Source organism: Schistocerca cancellata, chromosome 3, assembly GCF_023864275.1.
Source record: "Schistocerca cancellata isolate TAMUIC-IGC-003103 chromosome 3, iqSchCanc2.1, whole genome shotgun sequence".
NCBI classification, from domain to species: domain Eukaryota; kingdom Metazoa; phylum Arthropoda; class Insecta; order Orthoptera; family Acrididae; genus Schistocerca; species Schistocerca cancellata.
In genome coordinates, this window is record NC_064628.1 from 328,923,616 (window position 1) to 328,941,123 (window position 17,508).

The window sequence follows — 17,508 nt, forward strand, 5'->3', positions numbered from 1 at the left end:
ACAAGCAGAAACAGACACATACAACATGATACCGCGGATGCCTGAAGTGATAGTTTTGCAACATGAAGTCACCCAAGCAATTAATTCTACTCACAATTGGAAAGCCCCTGGAAAAGATAAAATAGCAAATTTCTGGCTAAAGAAGTTCACCTCAACACATTCACAACTAACTAAATTATTTAACAGTTACATTGCAGACCCATACACATTCCCTGATACACTTACACATGGAATAACTTATCTGAAACCTAAAGATCAAGCAGACACAGCAAACCCAGCTAAATATCGCCCCATAACATGCCTACCAACAATATACAAAATATTAACTCCAGTCATTACACAGAAATTAATGACACATACAACACAGAACAAAATTATAAATGAAGAACAAAAAGGCTGTTGCAAAGGAGCACGAGGATGTAAAGAGCAACTGATAATTGATGCAGAGGTGACATATCAAGCTAAAACTAAACAAAGGTCGCTACACTACGCATACATTGATTACCAAAAAGCTTTTGATAGTGTACCCCACTCATGGATACTACAAATATTGGAAATATACAAAGTAGATCCTAAATTGATACAGATCCTAAACATAGTAATGAAAAATTGGAATACCACACTTAATATCAAACAAATTCAAATAATATCACATCACAGCCAATACAGATTAAGCGTGGAATATACCAAGGAGACTCATTAAGTCCTTTCTGGTTCTGCCTTGCTCTGTACCCACTATCCAACATGCCAAATAATACAAATTATGGATACAATATTACTGGAACATACCCACACAAAATCACACATTTGCTATACATGGATGATCTAAAACTACTGGCAGCAACAACTCAACCAATTACTAAAGATAACAGAAGTATTCAGTAATGATATAAATATGGCTTTTGGAACAGACAAATGTAAGAAAAATAGCATAGTCAAGGGACAACACACTAAACAAGAAGATTACATATTGGATAACCACAGCGACTGCATAGAAGCGATGGAAAAAACAGATGCCTATAAATATCTAGGATACAGACAAAATATAGGAATAGATAATACAAATATTAAAGAAGAACTAAAAGAAAAATATAGACAAAGACTAACAAAAATACTGAAAAAAGAATTGACAGCAAGAAACAAGACAAAAGCTATAAATACTTAAGCTATACCAATATTGACCTACTCATTTGGAGAAGTGAAATGGAGTAACACAGACCTAGAAGCACTCAATACACTTACACAATCACAATGCCACAAATATAGAATATATCACATACATTCAGCAACAGAAAGATTCACATTAAGCAGAAAGGAAGGAGGAAGGGGATTTATCGACATAAAAAACCTACATTATGGACAGGTAGACAATTTAAGAAAATTCTTTCTACACTCCTGGAAATGGAAAAAAGAACACATTGACACCGGTGTGTCAGACCCACCATACTTGCTCCGGACACTGCGAGAGGGCTGTACAAGCAATGATCACACGCACGGCACAGCGGACACACCAGGAACCGCGGTGTTGGCCGTCGGATGGCGCTAGCTGCGCAGAATTTGTGCACCGCCGCCGTCAGTGTCAGCCAGTTTGCCGTGGCATACGGAGCTCCATCGCAGTCTTTAACTCTGGTAGCATGCCGCGACAGGGTGGACGTGAACCGTATGTGCAGTTGACGGACTTTGAGCGAGGGCGTATAGTGGGCATGCGGGAGGCCGGGTGGACGTACCGCCGAATTGCTCAACACGTGGGGCGTGATGTCTCCACAGTACATCGATGTTGTCGCCAGTGGTCGGCGGAAGGTGCACGCGCCCGTCGACCTGGGACCGGACCGCAGCAACGCACGGATGCACGCCAAGACCGTAGGATCCTACGCAGTGCCGTAGGGGACCGCACCGCCACTTCCCAGCAAATTAGGGACACTGTTGCTCCTGGGGTATCGGCGAGGACCATTCGCAACCGTCTCCATGAAGCTGGGCTATGGTCCCGCACACCGTTAGGCCATCTTCCGCTCACACCCCAACATCGTGCAGCCCGCCTCCAGTGGTGTCGCGACAAGCATAAATGGAGGGACGAATGGAGACGTGTCGTCTTCAGCGATGAGAGTCGCTTCTGCCTTGGTGCCAATGATGGTCGTATGGGTGTTTGGCGCCGTGCAGGTGAGCGCCACAATCAGGACTGCATACGACCGAGGCACACAGGGCCAACACCCGGCATCATGGTGTGGGGAGCGATCTCCTACACTGGCCGTACACCACTGGTGATCGTCGAGGGGACACTGAATAGTGCACGGTACATCCAAACCGTCATCGAACCCATCGTTCTAAAATTCCTAGACCGGCAAGGGAACTTGCTGTTCCAACAGGACAATGCACGTCCGCATGTATCCCGTGCCACCCAACGTGCTCTAGAAGGTGTAAGTCAACTACCCTGGCCAGCAAGATCTCCGGATCTGTCCCCCATTGAGCATGTTTGGGACTGGATGAAGCGTCGTCTCACGCGGTCTGCACGTCCAGCACGAACGCTGGTCCAACTGAGGCTCCAGGTGGAAATGGCATGGCAAGCCGTTCCACAGGACTACATCCAGCATCTCTACGATCATCTCCATGGGAGAATAGCAGCCTGCATTGCTGCGAAAGGTGGATATACACTGTACTAGTGCCGACATTGTGCATGCTCTGTTGCCTGTGTCTATGTGCCAGTGGTTCTGTCAGTGTGATCATGTGATGTATCTGACCCCAGGAATGTGTCAATAAAGTTTCCCCTTCCTGGGACAATGAATTCACGGTGTTCTTATTTCAATTTCCAGGAGTGTAGAACGAGCAGAAACTAGCAAAATACACAAATATACAGTGAGATGGAAGGATTCATGATTGCAATACAGGATCAAACAATAAACACCAGATATTACAGCGAGCATATTATTAAAGATCCCAATACCACAACAGATAAATGCAGACTTTGCAAACAACAAATAGAAACAGTAGATCACATCACAAGCGGATGTACAATAGTAGCAAGTACAGAATACCCCAAAAGACATGACAATGTAGCAAAAATAATACATCAACAGCTTGCCTTACAACATAAACTTATAAAACAACATGTTCCCACATACAAGTATGCACCACAAAATGTACTGGAGAATGATGAATACAAATTATACTGGAACAGAATCATTATAACAGATAAAACAACACCACATAACAAACCTGACATCATACTCACCAATAAAAAGAAGAAATTAACACAACTAATCGAAATATCCATACCCAATACAACAAATATACAAAAGAAAACAGGAGAAAAAATTGAAAAATACTTCCAACTGGCTGAGGAAGTCAAGGACATGTGGCATCAGGATAAAGTTGACATTATACCAATTATACTATCAACTACAGGAGTCATACCTCACAATATCCACCAGTACATCAATGCAATACAGCTACATCCAAACTTATATATACAACTACAGAAATCCGTAATTATTGATACATGTTCAATCACCCGAAAGTTCCTAAATGCAATATAACATATACCGTACAGTTAAAAGGAAGTCACGCTTGATCAAGGTCCGCGTTACTTTCCATTTTTGACCAGACATAACGTCTGAGATAAGAAAGAAATAATAATAATAATAATAATAATAAAGATGAGAGAAATAGGTAATGCAGCTGGTGGGCGTCCCCAGGGCTCTGCACGAGATGGGAGTTGCCCCACGCACAGGTGTCCCAGTCCTGCTCCAGTGTACTTAAGACATAAAGAGCAGCACCCTCTATTTAACAGAATGCTACCTCTGAAATAGAAAACAGGCTGCAATTGAGAAGGACACAAACCACATCTAAAAGTAATTAAAAGACAGTAAGAGAGGGATGAAAGAGTGAGATGGTAATGGAGGCAGGACTGTAAATCCCATAGACCCAGCATGCAGTGGGAGACACCACAACCCCAAGCAACCCGCCTTTTGCCCAAAGGTAGTTTAAAACCTTATATCTGAAAATAAAAACCACTTTTATGGAGAAAACAGAGAACCAGTTCAACTATCCGTGAGTCATCTGCCAAAACTGGAGGCAAGGAATTCAGATGACCATGCTTAGTATGGACAGCCAGAAGAAGAGAGCATTTCTCCAGGATATAAGCTACTGTCTTAACAGCTCCACAACTACAATGTGGGGGTGGATCACTACATAATACAAAACTATGGGTCAGCCACGTATGGCCAGTGCACAGGAAACATAGGACAATGGGTTCCTTCTGGAAGGAATCAAAGGAAGAGCACCATACAGTAGTTGTTCCCTCGATAGTGCAGAGTTTATTAGAGGGAGCAGTAGAAAAACTAGACGTCATTCCATATCTGAGTAGGGACACACAAATCTGCACCTGGCATCAGCAAAGCGAATGGGGGTGAGTAATCAGCCCTCCAGCTTAAACATAAGCCATTTCATTCCCTGGGATACCCATACGACTTGGGATCCAGAGAAAGATAGTCGAGTAGTCAGTATGACTAAAATCAGTGACAAGACCATGAACAGCAGGGACCATAGGGTAATAACATCAATCCACGCATTGAATCATCACATATTAAAACATGTTCAAGGGAGGCCTATTTTTTTTTTTAAAAAAAAAGGGGGGGGGGGGGGAGAGCTTTGTTAATGACTATTAACTCCGCGTAGAAACATTACATATTCCTGGCAACAAATGTTGTTCCTGACCACCAAGGGATGTAAGAGCATTTCTATTTTATTCATGGTTTTAGAGCTGTAAGTCTAGAAGAGGGCAACATCCTGAGACTCCTCAAGAACTGAATGTAACAGATACGTAAGTTCAAGGGGCAACAGAGACTTCAGGAGCTTGAAATACATTCCAATGGATGGCTTGAGCACCAACCATGGGGGAGGGGGCGGGGAGGGGGATGGGCACACAAGAAAACACGGGGAGCGATTCCAGAGAGGAGAGGCAAAGATCCTGGCAGAAGGCTGTGCGGTGCATTCGGTAATCCCACCTGACGGCATGTATCAGGAGGTTGATGGACCTCGTATGCAAAAAGAATGGCAAGTTTTAACGATAGGGAATTTTCAAATGGTGATTGCATAGGTAACAGCAGAACTGAAGAGGTAAGATCCTGCTTTGGCAAGTAGACTCTTTATGGGACTAGTCTAGAAGGCATCAGTGGGCAGACGAACTCCACAATGATGGGCAGGGTTTAGCAATTTCAAAGCCGAAGGTTCGGTCCAGCCATACACCTGGCAAATATAGTCCAGCCGGGATGAGAGCAGAACCCAATAAATAAGACTAGCACGATCTGCACCACAAAAGGTGGTGGCAATGAAGCACAGAATTAAGCTGCTTCTTTAACATTATATGTGGTGATGCATGTGCTGACGTACACTTCCATACCAGGCACAGTCAGGATAATGGCAGAACAGGCTTATAGCTGGTACACAGCAAACAATTTAACCCTTAATTTTACACACAGTCACATATTAAATATGACAAAGAGAAAGAAAGTCTGTTCAGAAGCCAAATTGCATTTTAAGAATTTTTAACATCGTGCAGCCCCGTCAGCAATTGTGATAATTAAACATATAACACGTCAGCCTCAGTTGCAAATAGAAACCAATCTTTACCTAGGTTTCAACAAAAATAATTTGGCCTTCTTCAGAAGCTATTGACACTAAACTATTACATGCCAAAGTTTGGCCATGTCAAGTATAAAACTATAGCACCGTAGTACCCAGTCATAAATCTACATTACTTAGCTGACGAGAAACAGCAGGCCCCAAAATTGCATTACTGCTGACAGACACATTTAAAAGAAAAGAAACTAAGAAATGATCAAGTTTTGAACTCTGCAATTAGAATTCACAGTTTTGGACAAATTTTATTTCATTTGAAAAAGATAGCACGTTTCAGCTTGACACAGAGGATGCATATCTGTTAATCCAATTGATTAAAAATATACATAATAAATAATTGGTGAAAGTTACAAATCTAGACATTGACGGCACTGGTGGGAGATGCAATGATAGTTCCTAAAAGAGCAAATATTTAGCAACAGTAAATAAATGTCAGAAAGCAAAGTTGTTGTTGTTGTTGTGGTCTTCAGTCCAGAGACTGGTTTGATGCAGCTCTCCATGCTACTCTATCCTGTGCCAGCTTCTTCATCTCCCAGTACCTACTGCAACCTACATCCTTCTGAATCTGTTTAGTGGATTAAATTTTCTAACCTACCTGCCCAATTAAGGGATTTGACATTCCATGCTCCGATCCATAGAACGCCAGTTTTCTTTCTCCTGATAACAACGTCCTCCTGAATAGTCCCCGCCCAGAGATCCGAATGGGGGCCTATTTTACTTCCGGAATATTTTAACCAAGAGGACGCCATCATCACTTATCCATACAGTAAAGCTGCATGCCCTCGCGAAAAATTACGGCCATAGTTTCCCCTTGCTTTCAGCCGTTTGCAGTACCAGCACAGCAAGGCCGTTTTGGTTAGTGTTACAAGGCCAGATCAGTCAATCATCCAGACTGTTGCCCCTGCAACTACTGAAAAGGCTGCTGCCCCTCTTCAGGAACCACACATTTGTCTGGCCTTTCAACAGATACCCCTCCATTGTGGTTGCACCTATGGTACGGCTATCTGTATTGCTGAAGCACCCAAGCCCCCTACCAACGGCAAGGTCCATGGTTCATGGGGGGAAAGCAAAGTTAAAAGCAATTATATATAAAAATCATATTTAGTAAACCAATGTAAGAAAATGTAGAGTAATAGGTAGCTTCTGAGCATAAAAACACGTGAACTGATTACGTATAAAAATGAACATATGTTAAAAATAGTACCAGCAATGTAAATTATGCCTCAAAGCAAAAAGAATAAGAGTTAAATTATATGCAAAATAAACAAAAGCATGTCATGTAGGTGGCTGTCAGAGGTTGATTCACTCCACAGGCAGTCCATCAGCTTGTAGTAGACACAGAATGGTGGGTCCATCAGTTCCACTGTACTAGGAGCCACCGGCCTGTGTTGATATACACTGAGGTGACAAAAGTCATGGGATACCTGCTCCTAATATCGTGTCAGACCTCTTTCTGCCCAGTGTAGTGCAACAGCTTGGCATGACGTGGACTCACCAAGTCTCCTGCAAGAACACTGAGCCATGCTGCTTCTATAGTTGCCAATAATTGTGAAAGTGTTGCCAGGACAGGATTTTGTGCATGAACTGACCTCTCGATTATGTCCCATAAATGTTCAATGGAATTCATATTGGGCAATCTGCGTGGCCAAATCATTCACTAAAACTGTGCAGAATGTTCTTCAAACCAGTCACAAACAACTGTGGCCCTGTGACACAGTGCTTTATCCTCCATAAAAATTCCATCAGTGTTTGGGAACATGAAGCTCATGAATGGCTGCAAATGGTCCCCAAGTAGTCGAACATAAGCATTCTCAATGGCCGGCTCAGTTGGACGAGAGAACCCAGTCCATTCCACATCAACATAGCCTACACCATTATGGAGGCACCACCAGCTTGTACAGTGCCTTGTCGACAACTTGGGTCCGTGGCTTCGTGGGTCTGTGCCACATTCGAATCCTACTGTCAGCTCTTACCAACTGATATTGGGACTCATCTGACTAGCCACAGTTTTCCAGTCATCTAGGTTACAACCAATATGGTCACGAACCCAGGAGAGGTGCTGGAGCAATGTTATCCTGTTAGCACAGGCGTTCACATTTGTCGTCTGCTGCCGCAGCCCATTAACAACAAATCTCGCAACACTGTCCTAACAGGTATGTTCGTCATATAGCCCACACTGATTTCTGCAGCTATTTCATGCAGTGTTACTTGTCTGATAGCACTGACAACTCTACATGAACACAACTGCTCTTGGTCGTTAAATGAAGGTCGCTGGCCACTCCGTTGTAAATGGTGAGAAGTAATGCTTGAAATTTGGTATTCTCGGCACACTTTTGGCATTGTGAATCTCAAAATATTGAATTCCCTAACAATTTCCAAAATGAAATGTCCCATAGGTCTAGCTCAAACTAAAATTCCCAATTCAAAGTCTGTTAATTCCTGCTGTGTGACCATAATCACACCACAAACCTTTTCATGCGAATCACCTGAGTACAAATGACAGCTCAGCCAATGGAATGCTCTTTTGTAGTTTGTGTACACTGTACTATCACCATCTATATCTGTGCATATCACTATCCCACAACTTATGTCACTCTGTGTATGCAAACTGTATGGTTGATGCCACCACTGACAAGCAGCTCTAGTATGGGGATGTAGACGTACGACAGCAACAAAACTATGACTAAATACAACTGTACTATAATGAATTTGTGGCTGAGTTACCCCCTCTTCTAACAATAATCTATCACAAATACCTAAAACATAAAACCGTGCCCAGCAGCTGGAAGACAGCACAGGTAACACCCATTTACCATAAGAGTAATAGAAGTGATCCACAAAACTACCATCCAATATCCTTGACATCAATTTGTTGTAGAACATATTATGAAGTGTTCTGGACAAATCCAATATGTGCTGCTGGTAAAATATCAGTATATTGATAATTATTTCAAAAAATATTGATATATATCAGTGATATTTTTTCATTTGATATATTGATATCAAAATTGCAATATCGAATTCTGACATATTATATACATTTTTAACAATTTTCAGCGAGTATTTGAACTGTTCTTTTGAAATTGTAATATGACATAATTTTACTCCTACTGTGTGAAGGAGTCTTAGTACTTTTTGAGTTTTCATCATGTCCAATCTTTCTCTCCGACTATGTGAAGCAAACATATGTGCAGGAGGGTGGGCAGAGATGTGTGAGGCGAAATGCTGAAGTAATTGGCACTCAGTAATAGAGGTAAACATTCCATGTGGGAAAAATATATCTAAAAACAAAGATGATGTGACTTACCAAACGAAAGCACTGGCACGTCGAGAGACACACAAACAAACACAAACATACGCACAAAATTCTAGCTTCCGCAACCAACGACTGCTTCGTCAGGAAAGAGGGAGGGAGAGGGAAAGACGAAAGGATGTGGGTGTTAAGGGAGAGGGTAAGGAGTCATTCCAATCCCGGGAGCGGAAAGACTTACCTTAGGGGGAAAAAAGGACAGGTATACACTCGCACACACACACACACACACACACACACACACACACACACACACACACACACACACACACACACACACACATATATCCATCCGCATATACACAGACACAAGCAGAAATTTGTAAAGGCAAAGAGTTTGGGCAGAGATGTCAGTCGGGGCGGAAGTACAGAGGCAAAGATGATGTTGAGAGACAGGTGAGGTATGAGCGGCGGCAAATTGAAATTAGAAATTAGCGGAGATTGAGGCCTGGCGGATAGCGAGAAGAGAGGATATGCTGAAGGGCAAGTTCCCATCTCCGGAGTTCTGACAGGTTGGTGTTAGTGGGAAGTATCCAGATAACCCGGACGGTGTAACACTGTGCCAAGATGTGCTGGCCGTGCACCAAGGCATGTTTAGCCACAGGGTGATCCTCATTACCAACAAACACTGTCTGCCTGTGTCCATTCATGCGAAAGGACAGTTTGTTGCTGGTCATTCCCACATAGAACGCTTCACAGTGTAGGCAGGTCAGTTGGTAAATCACGTGGGTGCTTTCACACGTGGCTCTGCCTTTGATCGTGTACACCTTTCGGGTTACAGGACTGGAATAGGTGGGAGGGTGCATGGGACAGGTTTTACACCGGGGGCGGTTACAGGGGTAGGAGCCAGAGGGTAGGGAAGGTGGTTTGGGGATTTCATAGGGATGAACTAAGAGGTTACGAAGGTTAGGTGGACGGCGGAAAGACACTCTTGGTGGAGTGGGGAGGATTTCATGAAGGATGGATCTCATTTCAGGGCAGGATTTGAGGAACTCGTATCCCTGCTGGAGAGCCACATTCAGAATCTGATCCAGTCCCAGAAAGTATCCTGTCACAAGTGGGGCACTTTTGGGGTTCTTCTGTGGAAGGTTCCTCATCTCCTCAAACCCGGAACCAGTCTTTAAATATGTCTGCTTGTGTCTGTATATGTGTGGATGGATATGTGTGTGTGTGTGTGTGTGCGCGCGCGAGTGTATACCCGTCCTTTTTTCCCCCTAAGGTAAGTCTTTCCGCTCCCGGGACTGGAATGACTCCTCCGGGTTTGAGGAGATAAGGAACCTTCCACAGAAGAACCCCAGAAGTGCCCCACTTGTGACAGGATACTTTCTGGGACTGGATCAGATTCTGAATGTGGCTCTCCAGCAGGGATACGACTTCCTCAAATCCTGCCCTGAAATGAGATCCATCCTTCATGAAATCCTCCCCACTCCACCAAGAGTGTCTTTCCGCCGTCCACCTAACCTTCGTAACCTCTTAGTTGATGACATTTTCATGATCTGGACTCACAGTGAAGAAGAACTCCAGAATTTCCTCTCCAACCTCAACTCCTTTGGTTCCATCCGATTCACCTGGTCCTACTCTAAATCCCATGCCACTTTCCTTGACATTGACCTCCACCTGTCCAATGGCCAGCTTCACACGTCCGTCCACATCAAACCCACCAACAAGCAACAGTACCTCCATTATGACAGCTGCCACCCATTCCACATCAAACGGTCCCTTCCCTACAGCCTAGGTCTTCGTGGCAAACGAATCTGCTCCATTCCGGAATCCTTGAACCATTACACCAACAACCTGAAAACAGCTTTTGCATCCCGTAACTACCCTCCCGACCTGGTACAGAAGCAAATAACCAGAGCCACTTCCTCATCTCCTCAAACCCGGAACCTTCCACAGAAGAACCCCAAAAGTGCCCCACTTGTGACAGGATACTTTCCGGGACTGGATCAGATTCTGAATGTGGCTCTCCAGCAGGGATACGACTTCCTCAAATCCTGCCCTGAAATGAGATCCATCCTTCATGAAATCCTCCCCACTCCACCAAGAGTGTCTTTCCGCCGTCCACCTAACCTTCGTAACCTCTTAGTTCATCCCTATGAAATCCCCAAACCACCTTCCCTACCCTCTGGCTCCTACCCCTGTAACCGCCCCCGGTGTAAAACCTGTCCCATGCACCCTCCCACCACCACCTATTCCAGTCCTGTAACCCGGAAGGTGTACACGATCAAAGGCAGAGCCACGTGTGAAAGCACCCACGTGATTTACCAACTGACCTGCCTACACTGTGAAGCGTTCTATGTGGGAATGACCAGCAACAAACTGTCCTTTCGCATGAATGGACACAGGCAGACAGTGTTTGTTGGTAATGAGGATCACCCTGTGGCTAAACATGCCTTGGTGCACGGCCAGCACATCTTGGCACAGTGTTACACCGTCCGGGTTATCTGGATACTTCCCACTAACACCAACCTGTCAGAACTCCGGAGATGGGAACTTGCCCTTCAGCATATCCTCTCTTCTCGCTATCCGCCAGGCCTCAATCTCCGCTAATTTCCAATTTCAATCTGCCGCCGCTCATACCTCACCTGTCTTTCAACATCATCTTTGCCTCTGTACTTCCGTCCCGACTAACATCTCTGCCCAAACTCTTTGCCTTTACAAATGTCTGCTTGTGTCTGTGTATATGCGGATGGATATGTGTGTGTGTGTGTGTGTGTGTGTGCGAGTGTATACCTGTCCTTTTTTCCCCCTAATATATATATATATATAAAAAAAACTAAGAGGTTACGAAGGTTAGGTGGACGGCGGAAAGACACTCTTGGTGGAGTGGGGAGGATTTCATGAAGGATGGATCTCATTTCAGGGCAGGATTTGAGGAAGTCGTACCATGAGAAATTTGTGACTGGAGTGAGGACTATTTTAGTAGGAAGGACGCAGCATGTTATCTTACATGAAGAGTCATCATCAGACGTAGAAGTGATTTCGGGTGTGCTCCAGGGAAGTGTATTGTGGCCTTGGCTGCTCATGTTGTATATTAATGACCTTGCAGACTACATTAAAAGGGGATAAGCAGGTTGCTAGTTTGGTGATGTACAGGCTATCTAATAAGAAACCAATACTTAAATATACAGTTCTAAAACTGCAGTATATTTACAATGTGAAGTCTATATTTTTATGGGCCAATATGTCAATATTTTTTTCCATTGATATACTGATACTTTTTCTCGGTACATCAAGACCCTATGATATTTTTTTTAAATATCGATATATCAGATTCTCGATATTTTTGAAAATACCAACAGTCCTAGCTCAAATATAATGAGATATCTCAAACAGAATGACCTCTACACAAACCCGCATGGATACTGAAAACATCGATCATGTAAAATCCAACTCAAACTTTTCTCACATGACATTCCAAAAGCTTTGTATCAAGGCAGTCAGATTGAAGCAGTATTTCTCGATTTCCAAAAAGTGTGTGACTCAGTATCACATCCATGCTTAATTTCAAAAGTACGATCATACAGGGTACCATGAGAAATTTGTGACTGGAGTGAGGACTATTTTAGTAGGAAGGACGCAGCATGTTATCTTACATGAAGAGTCATCATCAGACGTAGAAGTGATTTCGGGTGTGCTCCAGGGAAGTGTATTGTGGCCTTGGCTGCTCATGTTGTATATTAATGACCTTGCAGACTACATTACTATTAATGTCAGACTTTTTGCAGATGATGCAGCTGTCCTTAGTACAGTACTTCATGAAAGAAGCTGTGTAAACATTCAGCCAGTTTTTCATTAGAATTCAAACTGATGCAGAGATTGGCAACTTGCTTTAAATGCTCCAAAATGTAAAACTATGCTCTTCACAAAATAAAAAACACAGTATTCTATGACTATCATATCAATGAGTCACAGATGGAATTGGCCAACTCCTACAAACACCTGGGTGCAATACTTTGTAGGGACATGAAATCAAATGATCACATAATCTCAGCCATGGGAAACCAGAGTGTAAGACTTTGGTTTATTGATAGAATACTGGGAAAATGTTATCAGTCTACAAAGGAGATTGCTTACAAATCACTCCTGCAACCCATTCTGGAACAATGCTTAAGTGTGTGGGACCCATACCAAATACTACCACCCAGTGGTATTGAAGTTTTACTTCTGAAGAAGGACTTTGCCTAAAAGTTGAAAATAGTTCTGATGTATTTCATTGTGCCTGTCTGCTACTCTACACCTCCACTATGTTGTTAGTAGCAATTTATACTTTCCATGCTGCTGTTATTATATCCTTGGCTTTCCACTGTTTAACAATCATACAGTCACAGGTAATTCAGGACATAGGATTCAGTTATTGACAGGGTACTGTAATAATAAGTTTAGGCCATAAAGGAGACTCCATACAAAACTTTTGTAAGCCCCTTTTTCGTATACTGGTGAAGAGTCTGGAACTCGTGCCAAAGAGAACCAACAGGGGATGTTGCACATATTCAAAGACAAGCAGCACACATCGTCAAAGTTTTGTTTTAGTCACAGGAGAGTATAAATAAAATGCTGAAAAGCCTGAGCTAATAAAAACTTGAAGAACAGAACATGAAGACTTATAACTAAGCTTCACACGCTACGTACCACTTCCATAGGGGCCACCAAAGACATTAGATAATTACAGGATGTACATGGTGATTTATGCAGGCATTCTGTCCCCATTCCATATGCAATTAAAATGCGAAGAAATGTGGTGCCAATGCAGGCTTTTGGTCACTTCTGTGACACTCTCCCATGCGTTAATGAAACCTCTGGCCATTTGTACTGCCCGTCTTTGTATACATTCAACATCCTCCTTTAGTCCTATTTGTTGTGTGTCCCAAACACTTGAGCCATATCCTAGAATGGGTCACACAAGTGTTTTGTAAGCAATATCCTTTGTACACTGACAGTATTTTCCCACTATCCCACCAATGAATCCAAATCTGCCACCTGACTTACGTATGACAGAGTCAAGAAATCATTCCACTTCAAATACCTACAAACTGTTAGAACCAGATATTTTTATGAGCTGACTCATTTCAATTTAGACTGACTGAAGGTCAAGTCAATGAGGCGTAGCATGTCTGAAACAGATTGTGTTTGCAGAGGGCATGTTGGAGTAAGCAGTTGCACATTCAAGTGTGGGATGTTAATGTATCTAAATTGTTTGTGCATAATGTTAGTGCGGGACTGGACTTTGTGTGTTATTTTATGATGTGGAAGTTTGTTTTTGTTGCCTTGACAGTGTGTTATTTCAGTGTCATTAGTTATTGGCTACTGATTTGTTTCCAGTTTTGAAATTTTCAGTTTCTTGTGTTATTAATGGTTCAAAAGTTATTTTTTCGTGTTTAATTTGGTACTATGTATGGATGTTGGAATGGAATTTACTAGTGGTTTATCAGTGGCTGCTATGGATGACCTTATGGTATGTACAGTTCAATTTCTCCAGCTGCAAGACCTCTTGGCAAAATTTTTTTTAAGTATCTCAGTTATGCTGTGTAAGTATAACTGTTTCCCTGTGAGTTAATGTCGAATGAAATAAATATTCGATTCCACTTGTGGGTCAATCCATGTGAAGTGATCCAATGGTGCTTGTTTGACCATTTTTTAATATTTTGATTTTTTTATATGTGGTTACCCTATAATTGAGAATTTCAAAACTGGTTTTTAAAAAAATTTACCTTGCATATTACTGAATGGCAGCTATTTTTATTAGAAAGCACATTATGGTTTTTCAATTTGGAGACATTAGCATTAATTTGAATATCTCTGCACTGGGTTAAGTTATAACATTGACATAATTATTTCTAGAAAAAAGTCTCCTCTACAACATTGCTTATACCCTAAATTCAAAACTAACCAGTCAACATGACCTCCAAAGTTTGATATTGAAAATTTAGAAAATCCACTTTCTAGGCCCAAAAATAACAATCAAGGAGTGATTTATCAGAGTCTACTTTTTTCCCCTCTAACTAGATGTCAAACTACTTGCCTTATTTTTGGAGCAAATGTTTCCTTAATTTTTTACAAATTCCTCGAAATTTGAAAATCTTTATTTTTTGTTAAGTTTGGAGCTAGTTATCTCTCGTGAGGATACAAATTTGATTTTCTCACATTTTGTACACCTATATGATAGTAAAGTACTGTAAAAATTTCAGCATTGATATCTGAGTGAAAAAAAGATATGAATTTTATAATTCACGTTAGGCTACAATTGATTTTATGGTTGTTGCCTAATTAAATGGCCTGTATCCTTTGAAGTGGAACATCTGAAAATGGTGTTCAGTATCTACAGCCCACTGCTTTGTTGCACACTTATTCTCCAGTTCATCTATGAAGTATAAACTTTTAAGCAGCAGTGGTCATCACACTGGACTCTCATCCCGGAAGACAAGGGTTCAAATCCGCGTCCGGCCAAACTGATTTATGTTTTCCGTGATTTCCCTAAATCGCTTCAGGCAAATGCTGGGATGATTCTTTTGAAAGCGCATCGCCGACTTCCTTCCCTAATCCGATGGGACCGATTTTGGTCCCCTCCCTTGAATCACCCAGAACCAAGTAACATTAACCAGCATCAATTAAAATCTAAACACGATATGAAGGATTAAAGTAAAATTAACCCAAAGATGCTGTAATTGCTGATTTCTTTATTGTCACAACCAGTTTCGCAGAATTAAACTAGCATCCTCATGTGAAAATTGTCATATTACCCCACCATAACGGCCCCATCGTTCTTAGTCAAGCACCAATGCGCTATTCAATGCAACGAAACCAGTTGTGACAGCAAATCACCAATTACAGATGCCTGACAATTCATATTACTTTTATTCATTACAAAGTTTAACGGCTGTGGCTACCCGCATTGCAAAGTTCTATCTAAACACGGTAAATAATTCCCATACAAACAATCTCAAAGTACTAGTACTCTAGACAAGTGGGCACACTTCAAAATATGTTAGTAAAATTGCCGTTCTATGTAGAATAGCATCTTCACAATTATGATTTCAATGATGTCACTGCACATACCTGGAGCGCTGAGCTTTCACAAGATTTCTGACAGTTTTCAAGATCGCCATCAAGTGATATCCCAGTCAAATCAGCTTGTTTGTCAACAGAAGGTGAACGAAACATATTTACAATCTCTCTCTCCTGCGACACCCACCTATTTGAAGCGCCTCTCAAATATCATCAAAACAAAACATGACAAAGATCATCAGGATTATTGTGTAGATACCATGTTCGTACAGTTGCTATCGATGTCTAGATACCCATTTTAACTAATTTACTCATACGCGACATATTTCTTACAGTTAAATGTTGGAAGAATATAATCCTATGACGTAAACTGTAATAATTGCTAAATTTAGATTGCAGTGACACCGAGCTTATGGTGTAACTGGTTTTCGATTGTACAGTCCAAGAAATTTCATCTCGAAAATACCACCATTTTTAGAATGTTTCTTTGTTTCAGTGGTGTGCTGCGGACAGTGTAAGGCAAATTTATTTGCTATCGCTAGATTGCAAGCACGATTCGTTTTTTTGCTTTTAAAAGTTCTATTATTTGATTGTGACAAGTACTTAAGTGTATGCCGTTTGCGACCTGCGACTATTCAGAAGCTCCAAGGAATTGTGCGTGTGTGTGTATTTTTTTCTTTTATTTGCTCCGTTTTAAATTACATCGTCTGTATTATCTTTTTTACTTTGTTTTTCATTTCATTTCTTCAGGCACTTAAAATGTGAGACAAATTTACAGAAGTTCCATCGCAGTCCGTAGATAAATATGTGAGTGTATCTGGGATGTAAGACCATTGACTTGTGATTATCGGGTTAACTTTGCAGTTGCAACCACAAGATGTCCACGCCTGTGCTGTCTGAAGACGAATTAGGAAAGAAATGGGATAAGTGTCTTACAGATTCTGTGCTGAAACTGGGTAAGTCGTAGCAAAATCTGAACATTTTTTTATCGTTACCAATTGTACTTACTTCCGGTCGATATTTTAAGCAGTCCTAGGTACTTGGCTTGGTAGCCGGTCTTTCGTATTTTTATTTGTTGGTAAAATTTAGTAGAACACTTCAGCTAATTTCAGGGGTCTGATTTGGATTCGGTGAATTTATAAGACGAGACAAACGGACAGTCATCCCATTTTTAGGTTGTTAAAATATAGTATAAGAAGGGAATTTAATGGCAGGTATGAGGTCAAAGCGGAGGTTAATTTGGGAAGTGACTGTTAGTGGATAGGATAACTGGAAGATGACATTGGCACTACGTTTTCACGGTCGCTGATGGTGTGGTGATTGTAATGGTTCGTCAGTGCTGTAGACAGAGCTTCAGCCCGAAGTGATAAATAGGCAATGCGTTTGTAATTCTGCTGCACCTAATAAGCCTGTAATCTTAGCTGTTCATTGTTTGATTACGTGACGGCTCTACTGTGCAGCATTTCTCATTAGTCTATGTTTACATTTTCTGCTGGAACTATCCTAAGATCTGCTTGGTGTTAGAAACAAGAAAAATTACCGAAGTTAGTTACTAAAAG

General features: G+C 41.8%; 2 protein-coding genes across 2 annotated transcripts in view; one reads left to right on the forward strand and one right to left on the reverse strand.

The window, feature by feature from the left end:
- Window positions 1-16,301, reverse strand: part of LOC126175024 (Werner syndrome ATP-dependent helicase-like) — a 204,002-nt gene extending 187,701 nt beyond the window's left edge. Inside the window, exon 1 of the mRNA XM_049921523.1 lies at window positions 16,001-16,301. Coding sequence (XP_049777480.1) covers window positions 16,001-16,105 — 105 coding nt within the window. The 5' untranslated portion in view covers window positions 16,106-16,301. The remainder of the gene's footprint in view (window positions 1-16,000) is intronic.
- Window positions 16,302-16,735: 434 nt separating this feature from the next.
- The window catches only part of LOC126175028 (MICOS complex subunit MIC10-like), a 34,410-nt gene continuing 33,637 nt past the window's right edge, over window positions 16,736-17,508 (forward strand). Inside the window, exon 1 of the mRNA XM_049921530.1 lies at window positions 16,736-16,905. Within this exon, the coding sequence (XP_049777487.1) occupies window positions 16,827-16,905 (79 nt within the window). The 5' untranslated portion in view covers window positions 16,736-16,826. The remainder of the gene's footprint in view (window positions 16,906-17,508) is intronic.